This window comes from Plasmopara halstedii, assembly GCF_900000015.1.
Source record: "Plasmopara halstedii genome assembly, contig: Scaffold_54, whole genome shotgun sequence".
In the NCBI taxonomy this organism is placed as follows: domain Eukaryota; phylum Oomycota; class Peronosporomycetes; order Peronosporales; family Peronosporaceae; genus Plasmopara; species Plasmopara halstedii.
Window position 1 is genome coordinate 203,754 of NW_020186975.1, and position 27,962 is coordinate 231,715.

The window sequence follows — 27,962 nt, forward strand, 5'->3', positions numbered from 1 at the left end:
GCAGCGGCGCAGCCGCATTTGGAGAGGGTTTCACCCGTTGACACATCTCACACGTGCACACATAGGTGCTCGTCCATTTGTACAGCTTGGGCCACCGCGTTGTTCACAACAGCCCCCCCCCCGACAAAATCACGCGCTTGTGCGTCAAGAAAACAATTCTCGACGTGGAAGGAAAAGAACAGTCACAACTGGTAGGGAAGAAGAAAAACTTAATTCCTTGCAGGCAAATTTGCAAATCGACTTAAGATAAGGTAAGTGTTCCCACAACTTCATGCAAACTTCAAGTACAGTGGGGCTGCCGTAGCTCTTTGCTTCGAGGAACCTGAGCTAAGGTCATCGACCTTGCGTTCTTTACAAGAGTCAGTGCGAGTGCACCGGATCGCAATCCGCTGCCTCCAAGAGTACACAAAACCTTAACCAAGGTAAAGACGCTCTTCCGTACAGAAACTCAAGCCGTATTTGATTGTTTAAGTTGCAGCAGAGCCGCAAATATCTCATGCCTTGAATTTTCCGGACTAATAAAGTAGTACCTAATTAAGTAAGTAAAACCTAATTAAAATCTATATTTACTGGCAATCCTGCCACGTAGTGGCTTCTTCTTACGGTGTAGCCACCCTATTGTTTGATAACGCCAACTTATGTAATGCACATCTATGTACGGTCACACACCATCTCGCGCGACCCACCCTTCCATACAAGGGTACGTGTGATTCAGTTACACTCTCCCCCATCAAAATTGTGACTATCACACTTCACAATTAATTGTCGCCTCATGCGATGCCTGAGACACCGTTACGTTTGTAAGAACATCCCTGAACGTTCTCCACTGAAAGAGCCCTGTGTCTATGACACGAAAAACACCCAGCCTTGCTGGTCCGGGTAAAACCCTTCTTCTTAAGCACAGAGTGCATCTCCGGACAGTACGCCCGCAACTTCACGGGAAGCACATCCCAAGCCCTCTGCAACCGAGCGCCACACACTGCGCCTGTCCCGGACGATGGATTTTCACGTTGAGGATTTGGAGAAAGTCGACTACGAGTCTGATATTCCTTTCCCAGCATGATAAGACGAGGAGGATAAGGCGCACCGACGGCGCGACGTGAACCCGACTTGAACCTTGCGAACACCGTGTCCTTTCCCCGACCTCTCGACTTCCGGGGGGAATAGTATCGTTGCCATTTACCTTGACGAGGCGCAGAAACAGCATTTAGACTACCCACTGGGCGGCTCTCATGCGCTTGTATCCACATTCAGTCATTAACGCTCGTGTGGAATACGGCTTCCGCTCTGCGGGCCCCGCTACTGAATCAAAAGACGCGATCGCTCGATTATTAGGCGTGTCCCCGGCCACTACACAAGCTAGGTTAGATCAGCGGAAAGCTCTCGGAACTTGCTTTTGGTCCCACAAAAACCCTAATGGATCGGCACCGCGCTCGACTTCGAGCTCTGAAAGAAGTCGCTCCTGTACCCGCGATGCGGACTATTCTTGTGGTGCTCGCCCCAGGCAAAATCACTGCAGATGATAATGAATGCTTTGAGCGATGGCTGCAGCGGCATCGGAAACTACCTCGGTGTCTACCATAACCATACAGTGAATCCACCAGGAAGTGGGCGTGCGCGTAGAGCGCCATCTTCGATTTTAGTTTGCCAAACTCAAGGCGCAACGCCGACTTCCCGCGTATTGTCGCCCTGCGACACATGGAATGATCCATCATGCTCCGCGAGCTCTGTGGATTCTCACACCTGTGAGTCTACGACCACAGCAGCTCAGGGCCGTAGCTTGAGCTCAACTCATGGCCCTCCAGCTTCCCGGACTACTGCCGAAAAGCGTGGAACGACGCAAAGCGTTATAATCCCTCCGATCGTAAGTGTCCACGACATCTGGGCAGTCTTGCCGAGTTGGCACCTCAAACGTCCACGAGTTCTCAGAGTTCGGGTATCCCCGCCACTTTACAGGATATTGGGTTAGACCCTCTCGACGACGTTGAGAGACAAGGCGTTCCACATGATAGTGAACCTCACCATTCTCATCGAGAAGAGTCGGCGGCGGACGATGACGACTTGATCGAATGCCTCCCGGTGACTCGCAATGATCTTCGAGCTTTGGAGGACAAAATCTATCGTCATCGGCACACTGCCGAGCATCTTGCCGAGGTCGTATACCGCTGTGCGGAAATCCTCGAGAGCTTGAAGCACTTTGTGCACCGAGTGCCTCACGTTAGGGACTATCTCGCTCTGTCGGAGCGACTCCTAGCCGTGGTGCAAACGAATACGTCACTTTGTGCGACGGTGGACCGCCTGGCGCTGTTGGAAACAGAGATCGTTGCAATTCGTGCTCAGAATCACTTGCTGGTTCAGCTTCTGGGTGGCCGAGCGCCTTTAAGCGCTGCCCCGGCGCCAATGCTTCCTCGTTCACTAGCGCCGGATCCCGGTTCGGCTTAAGCAAATCCACATAGAACACCGGGTGGGTGCGCATGCTTCTCGGATGGTTCAGCGTATACGCAAGACCTCGCTTGGCCACGACCTTAAAAGATCCACTAAACCGTGAACGGAGTTTTGTCTTAAAGACAGCCGATACTGCATGTGTAGGAAGGTTTTCAGTATTTGATGAAACCAGGTCTCCGACCTCAAGGTCTTAAACATTCCTTCTGCTTCTTCCAGCGGCATATTCTTTCTGCATGTCTTGGCTTTCAGCACGTGTAGCTTGTAGGTGTATGCACTGTATTGTTCGGAGCAAACCCAACGAGTGGCGACATGGCGCTACAGCGCTTCGGCGTCTCAGCGCAGACGCTGCAAAAATAGGCTTCAAGTCGCTATTCACGCGCTCAGTCAGATCCTCGGTTTGCAGATGGCCCGCAAGCATCAATCAATTTACGAGTGTATATTTCGCAGCTTAAGACAGCTGTTCGATAAGCCGTGTACTTTTCGTTGCGTAGCTTAACGTCCAAACTATTATACAGCCGCGTCATACGTCACTCAGCTGCTTGACAACCTGCGCCACGTTGGGTGTCTGACGCCAACATGGTGCTCAGCACCCTGACGATTGTAGACCAAAACTTCCCAGTGAACATGGGTCTCTTTATTAAATTCGAGAGGTCATGTTGTCGAAAGACACGATCCACAAACAGAGTCGCTGTACCCACACCGTCGATGGTATCTGGCACTGCCGCAAGATGAGCCATCTTGCTCAAACGATCCCTAAATACCACTTCACCCGTGTTGCCCGCCGAGTCCTTCGGCAGACCAAACACAAAGATCATACTCATGGACTGCCAACACCCGGTGGGTACCGGTAAACTGACCAGCGGCGCCGCCATTCGGCGAGGGTTTCATCCTATGACACGTCTCACACGTGCGCACATATGAGCTCTTCCATTTGTACAGCTTGGGCCACTAGTAGTGGTAACTTACCGAACTGTACGTCGTCTACCGACTGACATGACCACTAAATGGAGTGTCGTGGGTCTCATAGAGGATACAGTATTACCAATCCCCATCGCGATGAGCTTCAATTCGTGGCGTATCCGTTGAATCGGAGCTATACTACAGCAACCCGCGCAATCGCGCGGACAATTTTTTGTCCGAGTTCCCAAACTCTTTGCTTCCGAAAGCCTGTAGCAGCACTACACACACACTGTCGCCCGCGTATGCGGCGCGATCCACTCCGTCACTAACTACGTCACTGTCGTGACATGAGCAAGCTCATAATCCGGCCTGCGTGACAGCGCGTCGGCGAAAGCATTCTGCTTTCCTGGTTTATACTTTACCCCGAAGTTATATTCTGCAAAGAATAAGAGCCACCTGACCATCCTCTGCGAGAGGTGGGGCGACTGAATCGCAGTACGTAATGACGAATGATCTGTGCGGATCACAAACGGCTAGGAGCTAAGCAGTTGCACCCTGAACTTGACACGTGCATACTTCATCGCAGAATTTGAGTTATCGTGAAGTGGGTAGTCTTCTCTGCAGCCTAAAGCTGGCGAGATTCGAACGCGATCACCGGATCTTGCTTCACGGTGGCCAGTATTGGTGCGTGAAGGATGCTATATCTGACCCTGTCAAAAACCTCCCGATGCTCGGTGTCCCCAGACCATTCCGTATCCTTCTTAAGGAGATCCGACAATGGCCATGCACATTTCCACATAATTTGTGCTATACTTGTGCGAGTAGTCGGTGAGGCCAAGCCACTTGCACAAGTCCTTTTGGCTCTTTGGAACCGGCCAGTCCACAATGGCCTCGACCTTAGCGGGATCCGCTCAAAGGCCACGCTTCCCAATGAAGCACTCTTTTTTGATCAGGCGCGCCTCATATCGAAAGCACGTGGGATTTCTTCAGCGCCGAAGATGCACTTATCGGTATGAGTATAAGGCTCATTTGTGCGCATGCACTCGAGTACCGCTTCTAAATGAACGATGTAGTTTTCCTCATCTGTCCTCCCGTGCCCCGTACGACTGTGGACGAGATGTCGTGGAAGGATGTCTGTGCATACGCCTGTGGGGCCTGAACAATTGCGTCATGAGACGATTAAATGTTGCTGGTGGATTAGACTGCCGTTGGGGCATCACCAGTCGCTATCAGAGCATTCCGCTCTGACTACTCACTGCTGTTTGCGGAATATCACTCGCTCTCATGAGCATTTGGTAATAAATTCGAATGCGCTGTACAAATTGTTCTGGAGAACATCCTTCCTAGGAATCGGCGTCTGTACGGGAATGGTGGCAGCGTTGCTTCTGGACACAAAATGTGGGTGTCGAATGGGGAGACTTGCTCTTACGCACCATTCCTGCGTCGTGCTTTGCACGGAAAAAGGCGTCAATGACGTCACACTGCGCCTTGGGCAGGGATCATTGGCCTTTTACGCAAAATTGGTTCCCGGAACCAGATCAATCTCATAAGCACACCTCGGTCCGGAGTTAGGACCGACGGTGGAGACGACGTCTTAGAATTTCTTAGTTAAAAGATAGTACGAATCTGAAGGCTCCTTTAGATTCGATGAATCGTGTGCATTCCAATCAAGTCGTGCCTATTTTAAATTGAACTCGGTCTTTCATACCACTGTCACTGCATCCAAAATCGAAGATGGATGCACCCGAAAGACTTCCATTCTGGCCAAGCCAGTGCGTAGTCCCTCCATAAAGACGGTCGCTGCGCCCGCCTCGGGGAAAAGATCGGCTGCCACCCCAGCAATGAGAATTCTCAACGCTTGAAGGAAGTACACCAGTTCTTTCTCGCCCTGTCAGGCAGCAAGGAACGCGATCGCACGCGATATGCTTGATTAGGCGGCGAAACATTGAAAAAATTGCAGCTTCAGCTCTTTCTAGGAGAGGAACGCAACTTCAACCGAAGCACCGCGCGATATTGCCCATTCGCGCGCTTCGCCCTCAAGCTTGTAGATAGCTAGCGCCACGCGCTGTTGCTCGCTCAGGAGCATGGCGGATGCTATAGCCATCTAGACCTCTCATACTCAAAGCTGAAGATTTTCTTTATCCTTATTCTTGACAAAATATGTAGCGAAAATTGTTATGAAATGCAACGAGTTTCTTTATGTTCTTCGACTTTTTTAATTTGATTGAAAAATATTTATGATTTATTAATAAAAAATGAAACTGTAAAATAAACTATGCTAATAACTAATTGATAGAGTATTAGATTGCGGGTATATAAAATGAAAGCTCGAATCTTTGTCAGCAAACTTAATTATGAGCGGCCTGGGTCGGGAGGAGTCATTCATCGTCGACGGTGGCGTCATGGACGCAGTCGACGCTGACAGATTCTGCTGTAAGTGCTCTAACAGATCATTTTTATAATTTGAAACGCCTCTTGGTGCGCCCTTATCGCTCGGGTTTTGCGAAACAAGGCATTCCACGCCCTCACGGCCAAGCAGGGATATCAGCTTATCAAGCCCGTCTGCATGCCATGGGGCAAATAGGAGTATATTTCCATCCTCGGGGACGATTTGTAACGACTCAGGTGAAGATTGGCGACAAGTGCTACTAAGTGCAGCGGGGCTGTCGTAGCTCTTTGTTTAAAGGAACCTAAGCTAAGGTCATCGACCAAACGTTTATTACAAGAACCAGTGCGAGTTTACCGGCGCTGCCTTTACGAGTATTCAAAACCTTAACCAAGGTAAAGAGACTCTTTCGCTCAAAATTTAAAGTGTATTTTACTGTTAAGTTGCAGCAGAGCCGCAAATATCTCAGACCTTAGATTTTTCAAATTAACATAGTAATACCTGATGAATATAGTAAACCTGGTTAATATGCATTACTACTGGCAATCCTGCTGTTCATGCTGAAAGCGACCATGCATAAACGAGCCCACGTAGTGGCTTCTTGTTACGGTGTAGCCACAGCATTGTGTGATTACACCAGCTTGTGTAATCTACACCTATTTACGGTCCTTCCATACAAGGGTACGTGTAACCCCGTTACACCAAGGGATCCGAGACGTTCCTCTGATAAAATCTTGGGCTTCAGATATATAATGTACAGTGGTTGAGCCTCAGCTTCAACTTTTACAAGATCGTGCGTGCACGGAGCTTGAAATAGGACGGTTGAGCGTGAACTTTCGTGAACATTTTTCAGTTAAAGTGACAGACTTACGCCACCCACTTCAAAAAACAGAGACGCGTATGTCTCGTCACCAGCACGAATCTCCAAGTAGTAACCAGCATTCTGTATCACATAGAATATCTGGGATCTCATTAAATATGTATCACATGACCACACTGTATTCCCCTTTTGATTCATACCACCATGCGTACAGAAGATACATAGATAAAAAATCATGAAATGGTTAAAGTGCAGCTCTAAACAGATTTGAGATCGCAATAAGCCAATCGACAGACGATTGACTACTCTGGCTAAAGAGATAAGACACACGATGAAAGCCAACACGCTAGTTATGCTAGTGGCATTTGCGCCACTAATTTCCACGGGCAAGCGTGACGACTTTACTAGTGTCAAAGCTTCGATTCAGTGAGCTTGAGGAACTCGTATCACTTCAATATCCCTTGGATTGTGAGTTCCAATTCCGGCAAAACGATTTAGCGTCATTGATGCGTAAAATCAGCATACACTCTGCCATCGTTTTCGTGTGTGATCGGCAGATCGTATGCCGCAACTCGCTTCCAAGTGTTTAAACTCGAGACTTGTCCAGCAGAAGTACCAGCAAGCTCATGCGTATGAGCATGGCCAATTTTGACATGAATTACAGGCGAGGGCGTGTACTCACATGAATGTCGACGTCGTGCTTAATATTTGCAAAGTCATGCAGTAATCGAACTGTCTGTTGAATGGCATTTTTCTGAGTACGACTTATATGCAGACAGTCTTCTGTTTTTGATGTTCAAACCAATCCACTATCTCTTCGGCATTTTCGCCAGGCCGCAGTACCAGAATTACAGTCCTCGCGCGGAAGCTGACCGCTAACTCCGCTCTACGCATTACTTCTTAGAAGTTGTGACTGATGGGTTACGGTGCGAAATATTGCGTCCACGGTTTGCACACTGAATAGCTCCAATCTCATACATAGATGCTGTGCCGCAACGCGCTGAACGGCTTTCGACAGGTTAGGTCGATAAGAGTGAAGATGACAACTTGATATAGTTCTTAGCGACTTTTTTGGAGCACGTTCAGCTCGACTGAAATATTAGATATCTCACTATAATCGTCGTAGCAGGGAGTCATTGCGTTCAAACTGTGGAGGCTTCAACTGATGCAGAATGACAAAAATATATAGCAGCCTTTGGATAAGGTGGACGTTTTAGTACCTTCGGTTTCACCAAAAAGTTCTTCGAGGCGTTGGGCACGGCCTCGCCCGGTTTATCAGCTTGATCAAAGGAAAGTGACATGTTTCCGTACGGTTAAGACTGAAGTGTGTTTGTTGTTAGTCTTGGGACTAATGTGATTATGGAGTGTCACACTATTACAGCGAAGTTCAATTTACTCAGAAAATTGCCTAAAGTATCACGCACGATTGATAATAGCACTGATTAAAAAAGCTTTGCTCATCCTGAGATCCTTTCTTTTGAAAATAGTTCAAAGGCACATAAAGTTGCCGTGCCAATCATGACGCTGACCGTCTCTACTTGTGAATCTTGAATACACATATTGTCTTCTTTTGTGTTTAACTTACCCGAAATTTGTCCTCATGGTCTACTTGTACCACCACCTGTCACCCAACGTTAGGCCCAGAAGCATTGACCACTCGACCCACGCCACCGAGTCTTGCCCTTCTAGCTTGTCCAGGTGTACAGTGGGCTTTCAGTTTTCGTTTCTCCACTCGACTTGACAGTTGATTTGTGTTTGATACTTTGTTTTTTCTATTGGGTTAAAAACGTCCGTAAAAAACTGCGAATCAATCAAAAAGTAAAAATTGGAAACTCCAAACTCTAGCAACTTGTTTGGCCATGGTCAAGAAGCGCACGCTGTCACCGCTACCGGTCTTCGACCAAAGCGCGCTACCTCAATTTCTTAAAACTCATAACATCAAAGAGTTGCATGCGCTAACAATCTGGCACTTTTTAGCGCAAAACCCGGACTCGTTATTCGTTGACATTCCAGGTATTCCCAAGGCTCTTCGTGCATTATTGGGAGAGCACTTTACGCCCTTCACAACGTCTGTGACCGATGTACAACGGTCCCATGACGGTACAATCAAGCTCTTGTTAAAATTGCAAGACGGTCATAAGATCGAGGCCGTCATAATGCGCCACACGGGACGCAACACGCTCTGCGTCAGCTCACAGGTAGGTTGTCAAATGGGCTGCACATTCTGCGCCACAGGCACGCTCGGTATCATTGCAGATCTGTGCAGTGGCGAAATTCTTGAGCAGCTCGCGCACGCCAACCGTATAGCACCCATCCGTAACGTGGTTTTTATGGGTATGGGCGAGCCGCTTAATAATTATGACGCCGTCCTGGCCGCTATTCGCGCCATGACAAAAGTCTTTGGTCTCGCACCTAAGTACATCACCTTGTCTACGGTTGGCGTGATCCACCGCATTCGACAGCTCTCGCATGACGCACCACTCGTGCGTTTGGCACTGTCCTTGCATGCACCGACACAAGAGATGCGGAGTCAAATCGTACCCACATCTACAGCCTATCCTTTAGATAAGCTCATGACGGCTATTGACGAGCATCTTGCGATGAAGTACGTGATGAAATGTTGAGTTTACATGGCAAATGCAGAAACAGACCTTGACTTTTTTGTTCACCTTAACAGGGAAGGACGGTTAGTGATGGTGGAATACTGTATGCTGGCGGGTGTAAATGATTCGATTGAGACTGCACACATTCTGGGCAAGCTGCTACAGGACCGCAAAGTACACGTGAATCTGATCCCGTACAATACGACGGATGTCGGTGACCAGTTTCACTCGCCTTCGCCGAGCGAAATTCGTGCTTTTCATGCTGTGCTGCGCAATATGTACAATCTTAAAGCTACAATCCGCAAAAATCATGGGACAGACATTGATGGAGCTTGCGGACAGTTGGCACTTAAAAACAAGCTTGATGGCAGCAGTGAAATTGAGGATCTTGGATACCAAAAACTGACCAAGACTCCGCGAAAAAATAAGAGCTTGTTATCAAAGGATATCGACCATGGTGACGAATCTATTGTTGCGACTCCTACTCAATCTTGGTTTGCTCGTGCCAGTGACTTCATCGATGACTACCAGCAAGCAATTGGATTGACTTTACTCGGAGCTTCAATTGCTGTGTTTGCGATTGGAATAACTCGTCGAGTACGCACTCGCGCGGTTTGAATAAGTTAATAGGAGCCAATATAGCGCGTGCGGGAACTTGAAAACACTTCATGTCAAATGATGCCACTTTAACATCATGTTTAGTAAATTATCGATTCTATCGTCTCCGTGCGCAGCACTTGCTGTCCGCTCTACATCTATGGCTTCAAAAGCAATAATCCCGTACTGCAATCGTTTTTCGCTTCTCCTGGCGATTTCGAGCGAACCAACAGCTTTTTGCATCTTGGCGGCGAACCAGCGCTTCAGCTTCTCGAATCTTTACAGTAGAAGTCAAATGATCTTGCTCAAGTTGGTCTGCCTCGAGGCTGCTGGCAACGGCAGCCCGAGCAGCATGCCTCATCAATGCTCCCGTCTGAGCGACAAAACTCTTTTCAAACTTACGCGTTAGTCGGCGACGTCGTGTGTTGTGTCGTTGTATCTCTTGCGTGCTTTGTGTCTGAAGTTTCTCACGTTCACGCTCAAAGCAAATTCGTTGCAGCTTGACATCAATATCAAGCTTTAGATTAGCTGCCTCGGTTACTTTTTCGCGCTGAATCATTCGACGATCCACAATTAACGCCTCGAGTGCCCGTTCCCGTTCTTCACGAATGTCGCGCACAAGATGCTCACGAGCTCGCTTTTCTTGATTAAGTTTATCCTGATTAGAAGCATACTTAAGTATGCCAAGCCGATTCAATAGTTTTTGATGACGACTACTTCCTAGAGTTGATGAAGAGAATGATGGTGTTTGAGGGTTGATTATATGACTAGATACATTGGTTTGATGTAGCAGTGTATCTTGAGGAAGGGATGGATTGATTAGATGTAATGGGACTGGAGATCCACGTCCACTTACCGGTTGAGAGGTTTTCAATAATATGCGAGAAGATCTCATAGGCTTTGGATCGAGAAGCTGCACAGATTCCCGAGTTTCTAGATCCTTAGACGATATATGCTGAGTATGGAAACAAGAAGTCAGCGTGGATTTCTTTGAAAGTGATTGAGATGCTCCATGGTCTTTCATTGCTTCAATTCGTGTCTTGCCAAGCTTTTTCTCCATTCGCACCCACCATCGAGATGGAAATTCAAATTCATCTTGCTTCCAGACGACGTCTTCGTTTAAAAAGGTATCAATCTCTCTTTCAGTAGCAACCTGACTCAAGGTCGACTATCATTGACACAAACATGTCAGGTATACTCTTTCACAAAATCAGTTTAGCGTGTTCATGTACCTGGTGATGGCGAAGTGCATTTTCGTAAAAAGCTTCAAGCGTATACATCCGCGCATATGTCCGTGAAATAGGGTCAAATGTTTTGCACAACAAAAGTAAAGCTCGCTTCCTGGCTTCATCAGCTGATGGAAATATGAGACGCACAAACGACGTTGTTTCGATTACAGAATGAGATGGTTCCATTAGCCAGCTTGATGTCACCTTATCATGACAAAGTTGCCGAGCATACTTCATCACTCGAGTGGCCGAGTTGACAATATGCTGGCAAGTTGAAAACTTACACATCGGATTCATCTGCACAGAACCTTCAATGTTGTATGGCTCTAAGATACCATGCATTAATTCGCGCTTGATATCTGTCGGCTCGACATGCACTCCATCTACGAGTAAAAATGCTGCAGTGTCTTCTATTCTTGAATTTGTGGTATACTGCACTGGTTCAGGTGCACCGAGCATCCACGCTGGCAGGAAAGCACTACAGCGCTGGCTCAACCATTGCTCACTTTTTGTTGAGCCAACGTCGGCAGAAAATTCCGATAACACTTGATAGTCATGCCGTTGATAATGTGAGATTGAGCGCTCTTCACGACTGGCATTATAGATCAGAAGTTGCTCTGGCGTTAAAGTAAGCTTCGCGTATATTTTTGAGACAATGTGGTAACCAAGGTGATGTTCATGACAGTGATGTTGCCTAACGACAGCCCGAACAGCCGGCCACGAGTCCACAAGTGCGTGATAAACATTCGATTCCATGAACAGGGTGCGAGAATTAATGCTAGCCCCAACCAGTAAACATGCTCGAAGTACATCCAGTCGACGACTTAGACCAAGACGAAATCTCCACCACCGTTGAATGCATATGCATGCACGAATGCTCATTACATTGAAAATTGTCTGAGGCGAGCGACACGCGAAGGCACGCCACACTGACTGGATTAACAACGCTGCGTCTGCACGCTTTGTCTCTTCGTAAGAGAATGCAAAGGCCTTCGCTGGACCCACCGAACACATGCGGATGGCATGACCAAGACGCATCACCATGTGCTGATACATGTCGATTGTCCATGGTATAAACACTTTCATCTTTCGGTAGCTGTTTAAACGTTCACGTGACAAAAAGACAATTTTTTTTCGCTCCAAAAAAGTGGGCGCATGGCCTCGCACACGAATTTTTGTCTTGGTAAAGAAGAAATTTGGAGCATTATGACGCAGTTTCCTGAGACGTTGTTGCTGCTTCACGCAAGCTGTTAATATGTTTCGATTGCAAATGACCAGACGCTGTTGAATTTCTTGCGCAACTTGATTCAGATGAAGCAACACCGCACAGGATTGATGTTCTAGCAGCAATTGCGAATTCGGAAAAGACTGAGTTTCGGTGTCCACGTTGTTGCTAGCATCAAGCTGCAGTTGCTGATTTTGAATTGAGGCGAAGCGCTCAAGATCTTTCTGCAAGAAATGTTTTTTAACTACTAGAAGTTTGTCCTCGACGGCTTTATCACTGCAAAAGCCCCGAATAAGTGCCGGTAAGGGCATTCTTTGCTCAAAATCTTGCAAGGGGACACCAAGTGTAGACTTTACATTGCTTCTCTCGCAGACCTCTCGATGCTTCTCGTCTTCCTTACATAGCACGTGGAATAAACCTTCTGATTTCGAAGATCTATCGCTTGAATTTGAATTCAGACGCTCAAAACCCGAGAAGTTGTTTGGTCCACGAATAATACTAATACCAGATTGAACACAACGCTCTTTGAGGTGTCGAAGTCGATCTTCTGTGGACAACGATTTTAGATAAGGGTCGCGACGAGCAACGCGCATAGCAAGAGCAAGAAGGTCGGTTTCAAATTCAGGCGTGTAGTATATAAATTCTTGATCATGGCGTGGAAAATGTCGGGTGCGTTGTACATGACGTGGACAGACTTTTTGGCACCACAATCGAATCTTTTCGAAAGCAGCGGTTTTTTTCCTGTCTTGAATATGGGTACGCCATCTGCGTATCATAGGCCCCAGTTTTTCAAACGATCGATGTGCAAGCGGAGCAAAGAGCGCAAAAAGAAGCTTTGAATCACCAATTGCAGTCACCAATTCGCAAATCTGACGCTTTATTAGCTGACGCAAAAGAAATCCGCGAATGCGCTTCTGAGCATTTATAATGAGCTTGCGCATATTTCGAAAGTGTGGAAAAATAGAATTTCTGGATAAATATCCCCGCACTAGCTTCTGAATGCGTAAGCTGGGAGAGTTGTCGGCGTTTATTGTTGCTATCGTTACCTCTGTATTTCGTATATACTGGAGCGCAGATTCATCAGAAGTAAACTCAACGGACATTTGTAAATGCGCAATACAAAGTCGCGGTTCCAATGCATTAAAGCGACCGCCGGGGTAATTGATCAAAGGTTTAGAATCACCAGCATGGTGTACAACCTCTTGATCTGTCGTCACGAAATTATCAAACGCCTTGAGAAATGGTAGCCTTTTCATTACAAAACTTCGCGCATTCTCATGCCCCATAAACGGATTATTGAACAATGTGAGCCAAAGTAGCGAATGAGCACAGCCTTCAAGACCTTGTACATCTAGCCACGTTCTTAACGCATTTTGAGATAGAAAACACATACTGAGACATCGAAACTGTGACCAAAAGTCGACTTGAGGCAACGTGGCAATCTCATTTTGTGATGCATTGAGTACACGAAGAGTTTTGGCCATTCCTATAATCGGTCGTAAATCTCTTAGCATAATCTGCTGCAAGTCGAGAACAACAACAAAGTCAAATTCGCCAGGCGCGATTGAAGAAATGTTATGTATACCCTCGTTCACACGTCGCACAATTTGAAGTGGCCTCGCTGGTGTATTACCTTCACTAGTGTGTGCACCGTTTACATTGCTAGCTCCTATCTCTTTCATAGACTCATTGTCACTCCACGGAGCTATCACTTCAAACGTTTGTCTCTTTTCCTTCATAAAAATGCTTTTGTCATTCATTTTAGCTGCCTTTAGACTTCTTCATAAACAAGCTTCTATTTGGTTTCATGTCTCGATAGAAGATAGCACAAAATATCTTTACTTAGCTCATCAAGTGAACGACTAGCAGGTAAGAAAATATATACTCATTGAATCACTAGTTAACTACCTAAAAACAATTTTCTTTCAAATGCGGTCTCCTGCATACATGTTTAATTTATTTAAATAACGCCCACTTTCACTTTTATAATACAGGGAAGTAAGAGATCATGTTCGAGTGCTTGGAGTTGCTTTGGTCATCCCTGTGCTGGCTGCAGAGCTGGTCAACAGATGAGAGTTCGCATCACCAGGAGCACTTTGTGATTTCCTCACTTTTTTGGAAGAGCGGACTGATACTTTGTCCTTCCGAGAATACGTCTTCCTTTTACGCGGCGCCTGTTTCTTTAATATTTTCGTTCCTGAGGAGGATGCCCCGGACGGAACGAGCCCTATCATTGCTTCGTCTAAGGCTTTTGCAGCGGTTGCTTCTGCTGCTCCAAGAGTAAGTACCTCATCATCTCCGATACTCTTGGACTTCTTCACTCCACCGCTCAATAATAATTTGAAATAAACAGTTAATGGGTCCGCTATCTGTACGTACGTTAGCGGGAGTTTCGAGTATTCGTTCATGAGCACTTTTAATCGCGATAATTGCTGCGTCTTAGCCGCGGATCTAGTTATGCATTTATGTGCACGAGACACCCAAGCATCCATGCGGCCAATCAAGCTGCGAAGCGGAGTAATTGTCGTTTTGTCCTCCCAAAGTCCGTACTCAAGGGCATAGGTTATAGCATCATTTAGAATACGGCGTGAAGGACGCTCTTGCAACACGGATACCATCACTTGGCTCCAAGAAACTGCGCGCAACAATCGGGCAAATAGATCTACACCAGGAAACAACTTATCGATACCCATTGTCTCCGGCGTCGCTGGTGAGCTGGATGGAGGATGTGCCATTGCATGGAGCGCCGTTGTATACTCTTTCGGAAGAAACGTCGATTCGTCGATATTATTGCGTGATAAAATTGTCGTTTCATTCAGCAGCGTAACGACTTGCCGTACCCAGGTTTGAGCAAAAGGCAGTAGACGGTGCCTCGCGTGGAACACTTCGGACAGGTCACGAAGAGCTTGCTGGGCATTTACCAACCGCTCGCGATTGATACGCAACAAAGTTTGCAGCTCAAGCACCTGTCTGCTGACCTCGACGTACTCACTCTTCATTTTTGCCAATTGTTGCTCCACACCGCCCGCTACAACGATTGCCGCTAAGCGTTCCGTGCTCTCCATCAACGTTGCAGTCATCGGGTTATAAATGGCTGGCGAAGGAATCCGGTGGGCTTCAGTAATCGTAGTCGGCGCAGTAGTACGGTTGTTGCTGGTTGTGGAGGTAATTGGCGCAGCTGTTGCTGTTTGACTTTGATTCGAGTTACAACTTGTTAAATCAGTCACCGAAGACGAATCTTTTGACGTTGCGGTCGTTAAGGACAAGTCGCTTGACTTGTCGTCGTTTGCAATCAGCGCGCTGCCCTCTATGTTCGTCGGTAATGATTTTGTGACTGGCTCCATCGTCGGTGTGCTCTTTAGAAGACCGTTGACCGAGGATATTGGAGGTATCAAAATACTTGAATACTGTTGATGACTTAACGCACTAGTAGACGTCAAAGCTGCTGTACTTGCCGCGATAGTAATGCTACTTGTTGCGACAGTAGAAGTGGTAGATGCTGCTGCCGCCGCAGCAGCAGCCAGAAGAAGCGCATTTGTACCCACTGTCGCGGTTGGGCCCGCAACGCTGGTTGCGACCATTAAGGAGGGTGTCTTAGATGTTTTAGGCGATGGTATGCCCAAATTAGATTTTAGCGCCTCATTCAAATGTTGCTGCTGTCCATTCGCGCCATTTTCGGTAGCAGAAGTGATCGACAAGCACGCTTTTGCACGTTCAATGTCATCAATTCGAGCACGTAATTGATTCATTTGGTTGGTGCAGCTATAGAGTTGCATTTCAGTGCACTCAATAGTCTTTTCTTCACGCTTTATCTTGCGCAGAACGCTGGCTTGATGTTTATCGAAGGCTTTCGCGTACTCCTGCATGTCCCAGATATTGTTTTGCTGTCCTGCCAATTTTGCTTGCTGCAACAGGGCTGTAAGCTCTTGCAAAATTGTACAAGACGGGCAAGTGTAGTGTTCTACCTTTTCTGCCCTTTCCTTAGACATGCCAATGCAGCTGTCATGATACCAATCATCACAATGGTCGCACCCAATCATCAGACCGTCAAATGGCTGGCGACAAATGCAATAGCGCTCAGTGGCGGACTTCAAGACATCACGATGCATGTCAAGATCAATCACCAGGCGCGCGCAATCGTACTCATTCAGCAATGCGAGCAAACTTGCCACCCGTGCTTGTCCTGATTCAATACCAGATGCCAGGACACGGTTCTCCCAGTCACTCGCGATCTCCAAATGCTCTTTCAATAGGTCAAAGACTGGAATATCAATGGCAATGTCCTCGCCTTCTTCCACCAGCGAGCGGGCAGCGCTAATGCTCATTCTACCGATTCCCTTCGTTAGTAAAGATCGCAAGCGCTTTCTCAGCTTAGATAGCCATCCTCTCGCCTTTTTTGCTTCATCAATTACAACTTTAAACGCACCTTGCTCCAGCAAAAGGCCACTGCCACTATCTAGCAATGTCTGGAGTTCACTGACATGGGCATGCTTGTCGGCAACACACTTGTGGACACGCTCAGTCCATTCCCGCACCACTTTCTCGTGGGCTTTCAAATACGGTAGCGGCCAAAGCATTCGCTCAAGAATGGCCAAAGTGTCAGGTTGGATCGCATTTAGTTCCTTAATCTCTCTAAGAGACTCAGAGATCGTATCACCTTTAACGACAAGATCTTGAAGGGGAAGAATTTCATCATAAAAAAATGACCGAGATCCTTGCAGCCATTCTAACAGCGACAAGATTAAAGAAGTAGCCTTTTGTTCTGGGGCTTCGACACTGAGCACTTCGCTCTCTGTTTGCAATTGAAGAAGCTGATGTTTCCATCCTTCTAGCGCTCGCACGCACTCATGTGTGATATTTTCTGTATTTTCGCCTTTTTCTCCGGATAGAACTAGGTCCTCAATCGTCTGTCGTGTTTCAGCCTCTTTAAGCTCCAGACTATCAACTAAGTCAAAGCTTTCTTCCGCCATTTCCAGAACAGGTTTAAGCAAGCTCTCACCGTGCTTTGCCTTCCATATATTATTCGCATCGTCACCATTTTTCTCCTCCTTCTTGGCAGTTGACTTCTGCATGCATCCACTTTCAATTCTAATGTGTGTCATAATCATTTCCGTATGCATCTCTAGCGCTTGCATATTCATAGTCGTACTGCCATTCAAGTTGATGGCATCTGTACCTTGAGCTGCTGTCTTAACCTCAACTCCATTTTCAGCCAATTCACCCTCATTCTTCAGAGTCACGACCTTTTGCTTGCCATGAATTGGCTCTCCGACCTCCGCCCGGGCCAAACTTTCGCAAGATGTTTTTGAGTCAGATTTTACCAGAATTTTTTTCTCTACCTCTTCTTGATTTGGCACTGAAGAGTCAACACCGGATGGCACTGATGACATATCAACGTCATCCTTTCGCTCATTTTCTTTCTCAGCAACAGCATCAATTACGATACCGATACGAAGTTTTTTTTTTGCCATTTGTAGCTTTCCATAAATCATAAGGTCAAACGTTTGAAGACGGTCGATGACTTTTGACATAGACATGCTCACTTCACCATTTATAACGTCGTGCGCCTTTGCACGCCAAGACACAAGATCACGAAGCTCTTTGGACAGAATTCGCAGCTCGTCACGAAATAAAAAGCGCAGTCTTTTCGACTCATTGATCAACTCGTGCAGCTGCTCCATCGTAAAAGACTCGTTTGCAAGGCGCTTCTTTCTGGATTGCCGTGGAGGAATACAGTCGCGAACGCGCGCTGCCCAGTCTTTCTCTTTCTCAACGATTCTAGCAAGATTAAATCCTTCTTCAAAGGTAAATGGAAAGAGATCTATCTTCTCAAGTAAAGCTGATGCCTGCGCCAGATCTCCCAATTCATTAGGCATTGAGTCGACATCCATATGACTTGAGTCATCTCCATCTGCTGTTATCGTTCCCGATAAACAGCCAATACTCATCAAAATAGCGCTCGCCTCAGCTTGTGCTTCAACTCCTTTCAATAACAAGTCGTTTAACGGCGTGGTGTACGATGAAACATCGATCGCTAGTGCTTGTGACTTCTCAATAAGTTTACTTATTGCGTCCATCGACTTTTTCTTCGTTTTATCGGCACTGGTGGCTGAAGATGACGATTTGGATGTGTGCGTCGAAGAAAAATATGATGACAGCGATGAGAATAGTTTATCGTATGCTACGAAGCCAAGATTGTCACGAAGCTCACTCATCCATTTACGTGACTGGTCCATGGCTGCATTAATATCGCGCTCCACCTGCGGTTTCCACCTTGACTGTCTTTTAGGGTGAATCTGCTCCCGAATTTCTTTCGCCTGAGCAAGCAAGTCTTCAATTTCCTCGATTGACGCACGGGAAGCCAGCTTCGACGCAGCAACAGTGCTCCATTCACGTGCAGCAATTTCAGCTTCCAAATACCTTTGCTCATCCAATATCACAGGAATACCTTTCGCCTCCTCTAAGAGCTCCTTCAGCTGCGTCAGCGTCACGTCAGCTCCGCCACCGATCGCTTTCTTCACTTTGACAGCCCACGCATCCGCACACTCAAGTAAGTCTTGCATTTCAAATATCTCCGCACTATTTTCATAAGGTGCGTCTACCACAAGCGCGCGGATAGCTTCCAAATCCATTTTCTTTGCGTCTGCACTACCTCCTCGCCGGGTTGGTCGTCGATTCGGAATGCATCTACGCGCCTTTGCCAACCAAGTTTGCGCAATCTGCATTTTGTTTTGAAATTGCGCCACTTCTTGCTCAAAATTTACCGGCACTAGCTCAATCTTTGCCAGCACATCACGAATCAATGACAAGCTGACCTTGTCCTCGCTTAACATCTGGTCGATTGTAGACTTTAACTCTTTCGCTTCATCAAGTGTTTCTTGAAAGCTGCTTTCCTCGGGAAAATTAATCTTTGGGGCGACTACTGCCTCAAATAGTGTGTCCAGCTCATTAAGTTCCACCTTTTTATTCTGATGACGTTTGCTACTATATTCTAGCGCCTCCTTAAGCTTTGTTCGAGCAGCATTAAAGCTATGTAACCTTACCACTAAAGTTTGCTTCTCCGTAAGGACGATTTGCATATTTTCTGCCTCTTGTAATAATTGCAGAAGCTGAGCACAATCGACCTTCTCACTGCTGATTATTTTGCACTGCTCTCTCCACGATTTTATTCGTGATACAAGTCGAGACAACACAGTCGCTTCAGTCATTGAAGCTACGTCAGCACTGGTTTGTGCCTTTTTGTACAAGTCACACATTTGATTGAAGACATTTTCGTCGATCTTCGTGTATCTCATGCACCGATAAAAAGCACCAATCCACTTTTTGGCTTCTTCCACCCCTGTCATCTTAGTTGCGACTTCATTTATGAGCACAGTCGAAGTCGGCAGCTCGATACTATGTCTCGCATACAGCGCACACGCTGCATCGGTAGTGTTATAATCATAGCGGTGCAAATGCTGCAGCGCCAGAGTTGTGACCTGTTCCTGTGTATCAAATGTGGCTCCATCTCGTAGCGAACGTGCCATTTTCAAATATTTGTCTAGCTCTGGTCCAAGCGCTATAGCAAAACAGTAGAAGATCATGTTTAATTTGGATGAACTCAATAAACTTACAAGTTAAATTCTATAGCACGCACCGAGCGCTTTGTCACGACAAAACCTAGGCTTTGGTAGTTGCAACGGCTGTTTCTTGCCTAAACGGTCATCGGCATTGGCTGAGGACGCCAACAAGTCGGGGATCACGGCCTGGTATCGTTTACCAACCCTCGAGTGAAGCGGCAAAAACTGTGGAACAGCGCTTAAAGCATTATCAGACCCAGCAGCACTACTGCTGTTGCTGTTGCTGCGCTCTCTCGGGCTATGCTTGTCCGCTGTTTCCTCTACAGCGTCGCCGCGTCGACTCATGGTCGAGCGAAAGTTGGTAAATGGGCTGAAGTTGATTCCGACCAACTTTCAGCCAATCAAATTATACACAAATTTGGTCTTATCTTTTTGTTGAAATTTAACCGATGACGACATATTTTGTAGGGTGAATACTTAATCGTATTGGAAGAATAGGCCGGTTCGCGATGCTTGCTGCAAAGCTTCTGGGTGCTACCCACCACTCACGTCGACAGATTAATAGAGCTGTCGCAGCACATATAGGAAGTCCACTTCTATATCTAGATTCAGTACGTAGGCTGCACAGCTCGCGCCCCGCGTTGAGCCAGTCATTCGATGACAATGGCATGCCCCGCCTGCAGGACACACCGGTCAATATCGTACGTCTTTTTTGTCAGAGTAAGCGGTAGTTATTCAAAGCTTATTAAAATGGTGGTACAGGGCGTTTTAATCGTGCCGCAGCAACGTGCATGGGTCGTGGAGCGCTTCGGCAAGTTTCACGATGTTTTAACCCCTGGGTTACATTTTTTGATCCCGATGGTAGACCGTATTGCGTATGTGCACTCTTTGAAGGAAGAGGCCATAAAAATTCCAGGTCAGACGGCTATCACGCGCGACAACGTAACCATAAGTATTGATGGCGTTTTATACGTTAAGATCGTCGACCCGTACAATGCCAGTTACGGCGTCGAGGATCCGCTTTACGCTGTTACGCAGCTAGCGCAAACCACTATGCGCTCTGAGTTAGGAAAAATTACTTTGGACAAAACCTTCGAGGAGCGTGAATCGCTCAACCTGAGTATCGTTGAGTCAATTAACCAGGCCTCGGCAGCTTGGGGCATTAAGTGTTTGAGGTACGAGATAAGGGACATCGCTCCACCACGAAGTGTAAAGGCGGCTATGGACATGCAGGCTGAAGCCGAGCGTCGAAAGCGCGCTGAGATTCTAGACTCGGAAGGTGAACGTCAGGCATATATTAATGTGGCTGAAGGAAAGAAACGCGCTGCTGTACTAGAAGCCGAAGGCGCTGCTGCTGCTATCATGGCCAAGGCGAATGCGTCAGCTCAGGCTATCCAGAGGCTCTCAATTGCTATCCGGGATAATGGTGGACATGATGCCGTGGCACTACAGGTGGCGGAGAAGTATGTCGACGCCTTCGGCAAAATTGCCAAAGAGGGCACAACTGTGCTTCTACCTGCCAACACGAACGATCCTTCTAGCATGGTGGCGTCAGCTCTTTCCATATTTGGAAGTATTCAGAAGCAGAATAACAAGCTGGCACGTCATAATGGTGACAATACTGACACTCAGAGTAGTACAGAGAGCGAGCTCGGCGAGTTTAAATTGGACAATGAGGACCCATATACAACCAAGAATTAACATGACTTGGAAAGTGATGAGTGAGGTTAAGCTCTGCTTTCATCGATTTTAGTGACTAGTCGCTTAAACGCACTAATTGCTGATAGAGACGAAGTAGGTAGCACCTTCCGACTTCAGCATTAAATAAAGAGCGTTAATGGTGTGGGTGATGTTTGGACTTTTTTCCGTTTGCATATCTTTGAGAAATCAAACAGATACTTTAAGAAGTCGGCTTTCTTGGCACTTGGACTGGATATAGTCAAAGTGGTGATGATTCAATGGTATGTTGCAGGGCATAGGCTGAGTATCGTGTCACAAGCTAATATTACGAATTCAGGTCATGGTGGAACTATGGCTGAATATGAGGGGTTGTCTGTGATATAAACGAACTTTTACGAGACAAGCTTGCGAACAGCGCAAAGGGCTTCTGCAGACGTCATTTCATCAAGAGGAAGAGCTGCGAAAGCATTCAAAAATTCCTTGCTCGTCACACGTTTTTTCAAATGGGATTTGCTCTCAGCAAGCGAGGCGTCCGTAGAAGATCGTTTAGCACTGTTTATCTCCTGACTGCTAACAGCCCATTCAAAGCATTCTAGCTCGTGACTCTTCTGCTTAGCGCACTCGATTACCGACTGAGGAAAACCTGCCATTGCAGCCACGTGTACACCAAAACTTTCCATGCACGGGCCGTTCCGCACCTGGTATACCATTGTAATCTCTCGGTCGCCAACAACTGCAGTAACATGCTTATTGATAAAGCCACGAGGATACTCTTTTTGCAAAGCTGTCAGCTCATGAAAGTGTGTGGCAAAAAGACACATCGAGCATGCTTTTGTGATAATGTACTCAGAAATAGCCCAGGCAATTCCAAATCCATCGTACGTAGAGGTGCCCCGACCAAGCTCATCAATAATAATCAAAGAGTTTTTCGTGGCTTTTTGTAAAATAGCTGAAGCTTCTAGCATTTCAAGCATGAATGTTGATACACCTCGCTGTTGATGGTCACCAGCACCAACACGAACCAACAGCTTGTCAAACACAGGCAATCGAGCGACTTCAGCCGGAACAAAGCTTCCAATTTGAGCCATCACTGCAATTGTACCTAACTGACGGATGTAGGTACTTTTACCACCCATATTTGGCCCAGTCACGAGTTGAAATCGCGATGATTCCCGCTCAAAGTTGTAATCATTTGGTATGAAATCTACACCGTCTTGTAGTTCCATACAAGGGTGACGTGAACCGGTCAACACAATGCAATCACCGTTTTCTTCAAGTTGAGGGCGGCAATAGCCTGAACCAGCATGGCATGCAGCGTGAGCGAAACCAAGAAGCACATCCAATTCGGCCAGAGTCGCTGTCGCAGCTTCTAGTACAGGGACATATGTACTGGCCACGTCTACCGCTGCACTAAGTAAGTGAGCCTGTCGTTCCTCGTATTCCCCGCGCACACGACGATATTCTGTGGCAAGTGCTTTCAACTTTGTTGTCGTAAATTGAACGCCGCTAACGAGAACCTGACAAATGTGCACATAGGGTAGCTTGGAGAGCCGCGCCTCCTCTTTCTTGTTTATGACGCGAAAAACAAACCCGCGCACTTTGTCCTTCTCACACTTGATATCACCACCAATGGTATCAAGTGAATTACGATGCTCTTCGTCAATATCTGCAAGGATGCCGTCCCATTCGTCACGCAGCGCCTGAAGATGGTTGTCGTGCTTAGCGTTCACGACAAGCGTTGGCCGACTATCAAGGTCAACAACTTCTTGAACGAGTGCGGTAAAACCTTGTAGATCCGCCAACACTTTTTCCAGCGGATCAGTAAATTTTTCGCTTACAAGATTAATTAGTGTCGAATCTCCACCTGCTCTTGTAGTCTTCATGAGCTTAAGCACACGTGGCATTGCACCGACTGCTGCATCATACACACTGACAAGGTCGGTAATCTTGGCATGCTTCTTTTTTTCAAAGGTCATTGCCAGTCGTCCAAGATCTGGCAACGCTTTCATGCACTCGTCCAGCAATTCCATTCTTAACGACGAGTTGTCGACAAAGAGTTGCACGAGGCTCTGTCGATTCTCAATATGCTCGACATCTACCAATGGCTGTCGAATCCAGCGCTCCAGTAGGCGTCGACCCATGGGGGTCTTGCCTCGGTTCAAAATCTCCAACACACTACCCCCAAATGCCCGTACATGAATTGCTGGGGAGTTTAGCTCTGGCAACAGATTCAGCGACCATACCGCGGTACTATCTAGTTGCATTGCAGAGGAAAGATTGCCCTCTTCTAGCGTGTAGCAGCCAAAGGCGTCGGTGTCTGTCATGACGCCCAATGCCTCGATTAAACAAGCCAACGATCCTGCCACAATATTCGAAGCCAGGATACGTTGATACTCAACCATCGTACTCACTCCCAACAGCCTGGATACATTAGTTTCAATACCACTTACGTCGTTAAAAAGCTGCTTCTTCATGTAGACGACTGCCACCTCGTGAGTCTGTAACAACGCGTGCAATTTCTTGCTATCACCTACGTCGTGAGACTGTTCCATCTCAGACGATAAATAGCACTTTGAAGGAGCCAGTCGTAGTAAAAGTGACTCGAGATTGCCCAGCTCTTCTGAGTCAGAAAAGGAAAAGAGCAGCAGCTCCCACTGCTTCGTGTCCTCATTCGCCCCGCCTTTGACGCACGATGCTCGTATGCGAGGACGCCGTACCGCTACTCCCACTTTCTTGAGATGTTTTCCATTTCGAATTTGCAATGCCACCTCTGCTTGCACCTCCTCCACCGTCTCGACAGAGGCTGAGTAGTCATCCTCTTCAACCATTTGAGATTATAACAAAAAGGAATATAAGCGTTTCCCGCGCATGTGTATATACTATACTTGTATACATTTTTGGTTGTGAACAGTTGCTTAGCTCGATGGATTGGCACAGCAGGTACATGAATGCGGTGGAACTGGAGGAGTATGACAAGGAAAGTGAACCAATTCTAGTTACACAGCAGACTAGAAAGGTACCGACTGACAAGGTGCTAGAATTTCTCGACTTACTTTTGACCCACGAAGGTGGCGAGTGCTGGATGAAACAGCTTGATCCAGCCAACCAAACGCCGAAGAAGAATGGCGGCGATCCGAATGCAACGACTATGAGTGACAAGAACGTAGATCAGTTTCAAATGATGAAAAATCGTTTGGCATCGGTGGCTACTCGACTTCTGATTCAAATGCCAGAACTGAATGCGTCCGGGAATTCCAAAGCGCCGCGTGTCTCCAAAGTGCGGGTTTTGCAGCTTCAGCTTGTGTGTCGAGTATTGTGCTACGGAGCATTAAACAAGAGGAGAAAAGAAAAAAAGCGTCTGAAAAATGAGATTCGGGGTCTGATGGACCGTGTGGCGCTACTATTAGATGCTGCAAATCCGCCGTCGTTGGCTGTCGAAGATGGCGATGAACGCTCACCTTTCCAGAAGTTTTTGCAGCAAGAATTAGCTTCGAGGTTTCGATTATTAGTGCCCGAGCTCATGCGCTATTTACTGACAACATACGAGCTTGAAGATAATATGCTAAAGGATGGTGATGACAACGATGCACTGAGTACACGATCCACGGTACTGTAACCCCCCATTGCTTGTGATTTTTAGCTCGTAGAATTTACTAACTCAGTCTTGTATTGTGGAGTTGCAGATGGCCGTTAAGCCACTTCAGGTCTTTACCGACCAATTAAAAGGTGTCGAACCCGCTAAACAAAACATAGTTGCTGCACTGCTCCAAGAACGAACTGCAAAGCGTGCTCGCTCAGAGGTTAGTGGGCTTTTTAAAGAATTCCAGTTGCCTAGTCGTATGCAGCAGAAACAGATGCAATCAGCTCAAACTTTGAAGCGAGTTTCCAAAAATCAAGACAGTAGCTCGACCAGAAGTAGCAGCACAGACGAAAACAAGAGTACTGGTTATAGTACTCGTATGACGTTGAATCATGAGATGCATTCGATTGCAGGCTCAAAATTGATGCAGAAGTTCAAGAACCGAGACTTTACAAAATCAACAAAAACTGGTCAAAAGTTGCGTGAGTCAATTCTGCAGCATACTGCTGCTAGATCCCGTGTAAAAAAGCCTTCGAATCCACTATTAGTGAAAGCCATGCCAGAGCGCGCTTTGCAGCAATCTGCAATTATCTCCTCGACAAAATCTCCTGCACGAGATTCGATAGCAGAAAAGACTCAGCCACAGCCGATGTACCGAGCGAAAGCCACTTCATTGATTGTCATGCGAACACCCGATAGACCAAAGCGAATGGCAGTACGGGCGCTGAAAAGGGTATTAGTCGATGCGTCTCCTCCGCTCCGAAAGCCAAAAGGGATTGGATCTAAACCACATCTTCTTCAGCCAAATTCAACTCGGTCCAGTAGGAGAGCTCCAGCTCTTTTTAACTAAGTAAAAATACACTGTACTAATAGGCACTTAATCTGTATCGTCTAGTTCGTGTCAACTTCGTCACTATCACTGTCATATGCTCCGAGTCCCAGTGCTGCGGTACTCGAGGTTTGCTTCTCACAAGGAAGTAATTTGACCACCTTCTGCTTTTTCTTCAGACATTTTGTAATTTCTTCAGCGGACCGTGAAGTACCAGCATCAACCTTTCGCTTTGCCTTAGCTACTCGAATAGCAGTCGCATTTTTGCCAATTGTCCTTGAGTCTTGCCCACTTGGATACTTTTGGAGCTGCTGCGCCGTAAGCACCACACTAGATGCCGGTTTGGGAGCACCACGTGCCATTACTATGTCAAAATTTGATGATTAGGCCGTCAGATCGATTTGGTAACGGAGCCTTCAGTTACTTCTTACAAAATTTAGCGAGATCCTCATCATGCTGCGCTTGACGCTTTCGCTCAACATCCACCTTTTTCCTATCAAGATCCTGAATGTATTCGAACTCTTCATCGTCCAGACCCTTCGGAGGAGCTGTGTGACAGTAAAGGATCAATTTGACGAATAAGAGAAACGACAAATGGCGACATGATCGCATTCATGATTGTTATGGAGTGAGTAATCACTGACAACATACCAAAGGGATTATTTTTCTCCTTCCATTCAATATCTTTGGTTTCCTTGCGTTCCAGAAGCTGTTCGTATAGTGGCTTGTAATTTACAGTATCCTCAGGTCGCGCAGGTGGAGCCTCTGTCACGCGCTTCTCTTCGACATTGTCACCGAAAAGCTGCAAGCAATGGTATTATTTCAGCATTAATAGCGACATAATTTAATAAGGCTAGATCATCTCTACAGACCCCATCAGATGATGTCAAAACGGACGTCGACACAAAGCCTGGTAGAGATGCCCGCGCAAAATGAGAACCGCTGCTTCGAGATTCCATAAGGGGTCACAATAATTAAATTATCACTTAACGGGGGTAGTATCAGAATTTGGCGCTCCATCTGATTAGTTGATTCCTTAACAACACCTTACTATATTTAAATTTACACATTTTGACATAATTCAGCAGCGACGTATTATTCAGATTCTCAACTAAGTCAAACGCGAGCTCGCACCGGTCCAATTGTTAAACACGGCTTGGACTTTATTGGGACTGTGTGCTCTTTACCTGGCAGAACCATTTCCGCAGGAAGCTCACACGACGTCAACTTAAACTAGACACGCTAATCTCACCTATTTCGGACAATGTGGATATCACTGCGGTGAATGCTCTTCCTGAGCTGGACGAGATGTCCTTCGAAAGGTTAAGCGGTACCTTGAATGCAGGCGATTAAGCCAAAGTGGTTATTATCAGACCGAACGAGGAGATTAACTCGTCGTCGCTTCTGGATGAAGCTGTTCTGGAGGACGCTATGAGGGTACTGAACGCACAAAGTGGATCATCGAATCCGTATTATTTTTGGAAAAGGAATGCCGAGACGCCGTCTCTAAAGACCCGCCGTCGGTGCTACCTCCGGACCGAGATGTGCGTCATGAGATTGACCTGTTCCGGGAACCAAATACTGCGTAACACGCCAATGACCCCTGCCCAAGGAGCGGTGTCACTTCATTGACGCCTTTTTCCGTGCGAAGAACGTCGCAGGAATGGTGCCTGAGGGAAGGTCCTCCATTCGACACCCACGTTCTGTGAGCGGGAGCCAACCGGCAAGTGGCATATCGTTCACGTAATAAGCTGATCGCTGCCATCATTTCGGCACAAACGCCAATCGCTAAGACGAATATTCTTCAGAACAATGTGGTTGACTGTACAAAGTACAGCGCACTCGACTTGGTCAAAAGATATTACCAGTTGCTTATATAATCCGCTGACAGCGATGAGTACTCCGAGCGGGATGCTCTGGGTATGGCTGATGATACCCCAAAAGCCGGCAAACGCACCAGCAACATTTAATTGTCTTGTGACGCAATTGTTTAAACCCATCGGGCGTATGCACAGATATACTTCGGCGACGTTTCGTCCACAGACGTGCGGGCACGGGAGGACAGATGAGGAGAACCACATCGTCCATTTGAGAGCGGTGCTCGAGTGC

The 27,962-nt window shown here is 46.8% G+C and overlaps 9 protein-coding genes across 9 annotated transcripts; 4 read left to right on the forward strand and 5 right to left on the reverse strand.

The window, feature by feature from the left end:
- Nucleotides 1–6,882: 6,882 nt before the first annotated feature.
- Nucleotides 6,883–7,187, forward strand: PHALS_11386 (uncharacterized protein; the record flags this gene model as incomplete). Its single annotated transcript, XM_024724959.1, has 2 exons — nt 6,883–6,977; nt 7,109–7,187. The coding sequence occupies 2 exons, from the start codon at nt 6,883–6,885 to the stop codon at nt 7,185–7,187; spliced, it is 174 nt and encodes a 57-aa protein (XP_024571877.1).
- Nucleotides 7,188–7,347: 160 nt separating this feature from the next.
- Nucleotides 7,348–7,852, reverse strand: PHALS_11387 (uncharacterized protein; the record flags this gene model as incomplete). The annotated part of the gene is made up of 2 exons (XM_024724970.1): nt 7,348–7,437; nt 7,772–7,852. 2 exons carry the CDS (start codon nt 7,850–7,852, stop codon nt 7,348–7,350), a joined length of 171 nt encoding a protein of 56 aa, XP_024571878.1.
- A 558-nt stretch (nt 7,853–8,410) lies between these two features.
- Nucleotides 8,411–9,772, forward strand: PHALS_11388 (23s rrna methyltransferase; the record flags this gene model as incomplete). The annotated part of the gene is made up of 2 exons (XM_024724981.1): nt 8,411–9,156; nt 9,229–9,772. The coding sequence occupies 2 exons, from the start codon at nt 8,411–8,413 to the stop codon at nt 9,770–9,772; spliced, it is 1,290 nt and encodes a 429-aa protein (XP_024571879.1).
- A 145-nt stretch (nt 9,773–9,917) lies between these two features.
- Nucleotides 9,918–13,965, reverse strand: PHALS_11389 (Leucine-rich repeat; the record flags this gene model as incomplete). The annotated part of the gene is made up of 2 exons (XM_024724992.1): nt 9,918–10,919; nt 10,984–13,965. 2 exons carry the CDS (start codon nt 13,963–13,965, stop codon nt 9,918–9,920), a joined length of 3,984 nt encoding a protein of 1,327 aa, XP_024571880.1.
- Nucleotides 13,966–14,211: 246 nt separating this feature from the next.
- On the reverse strand, nt 14,212–20,109 carry PHALS_11390 (hypothetical protein PPTG_05573; the record flags this gene model as incomplete). Its single annotated transcript, XM_024725003.1, has 3 exons — nt 14,212–16,110; nt 16,171–19,763; nt 19,842–20,109. The coding sequence occupies 3 exons, from the start codon at nt 20,107–20,109 to the stop codon at nt 14,212–14,214; spliced, it is 5,760 nt and encodes a 1,919-aa protein (XP_024571881.1).
- Nucleotides 20,110–20,432: 323 nt separating this feature from the next.
- Nucleotides 20,433–21,465, forward strand: PHALS_11391 (stomatin-like protein; the record flags this gene model as incomplete). The annotated part of the gene is made up of 2 exons (XM_024725014.1): nt 20,433–20,465; nt 20,527–21,465. The coding sequence occupies 2 exons, from the start codon at nt 20,433–20,435 to the stop codon at nt 21,463–21,465; spliced, it is 972 nt and encodes a 323-aa protein (XP_024571882.1).
- A 371-nt stretch (nt 21,466–21,836) lies between these two features.
- PHALS_11392 (dna mismatch repair protein) lies at nt 21,837–24,272 on the reverse strand (the record flags this gene model as incomplete). The annotated part of the gene is made up of 1 exon (XM_024725026.1): nt 21,837–24,272. One exon carries the CDS (start codon nt 24,270–24,272, stop codon nt 21,837–21,839), a length of 2,436 nt encoding a protein of 811 aa, XP_024571883.1.
- A 95-nt stretch (nt 24,273–24,367) lies between these two features.
- Nucleotides 24,368–25,874, forward strand: PHALS_11393 (uncharacterized protein; the record flags this gene model as incomplete). The annotated part of the gene is made up of 2 exons (XM_024725037.1): nt 24,368–25,051; nt 25,128–25,874. The coding sequence occupies 2 exons, from the start codon at nt 24,368–24,370 to the stop codon at nt 25,872–25,874; spliced, it is 1,431 nt and encodes a 476-aa protein (XP_024571884.1).
- A 41-nt stretch (nt 25,875–25,915) lies between these two features.
- PHALS_11394 (Uncharacterized conserved protein) lies at nt 25,916–26,812 on the reverse strand (the record flags this gene model as incomplete). The annotated part of the gene is made up of 4 exons (XM_024725048.1): nt 25,916–26,217; nt 26,285–26,401; nt 26,505–26,655; nt 26,726–26,812. 4 exons carry the CDS (start codon nt 26,810–26,812, stop codon nt 25,916–25,918), a joined length of 657 nt encoding a protein of 218 aa, XP_024571885.1.
- Between the last annotated feature and the right edge of the window lie 1,150 nt (nt 26,813–27,962).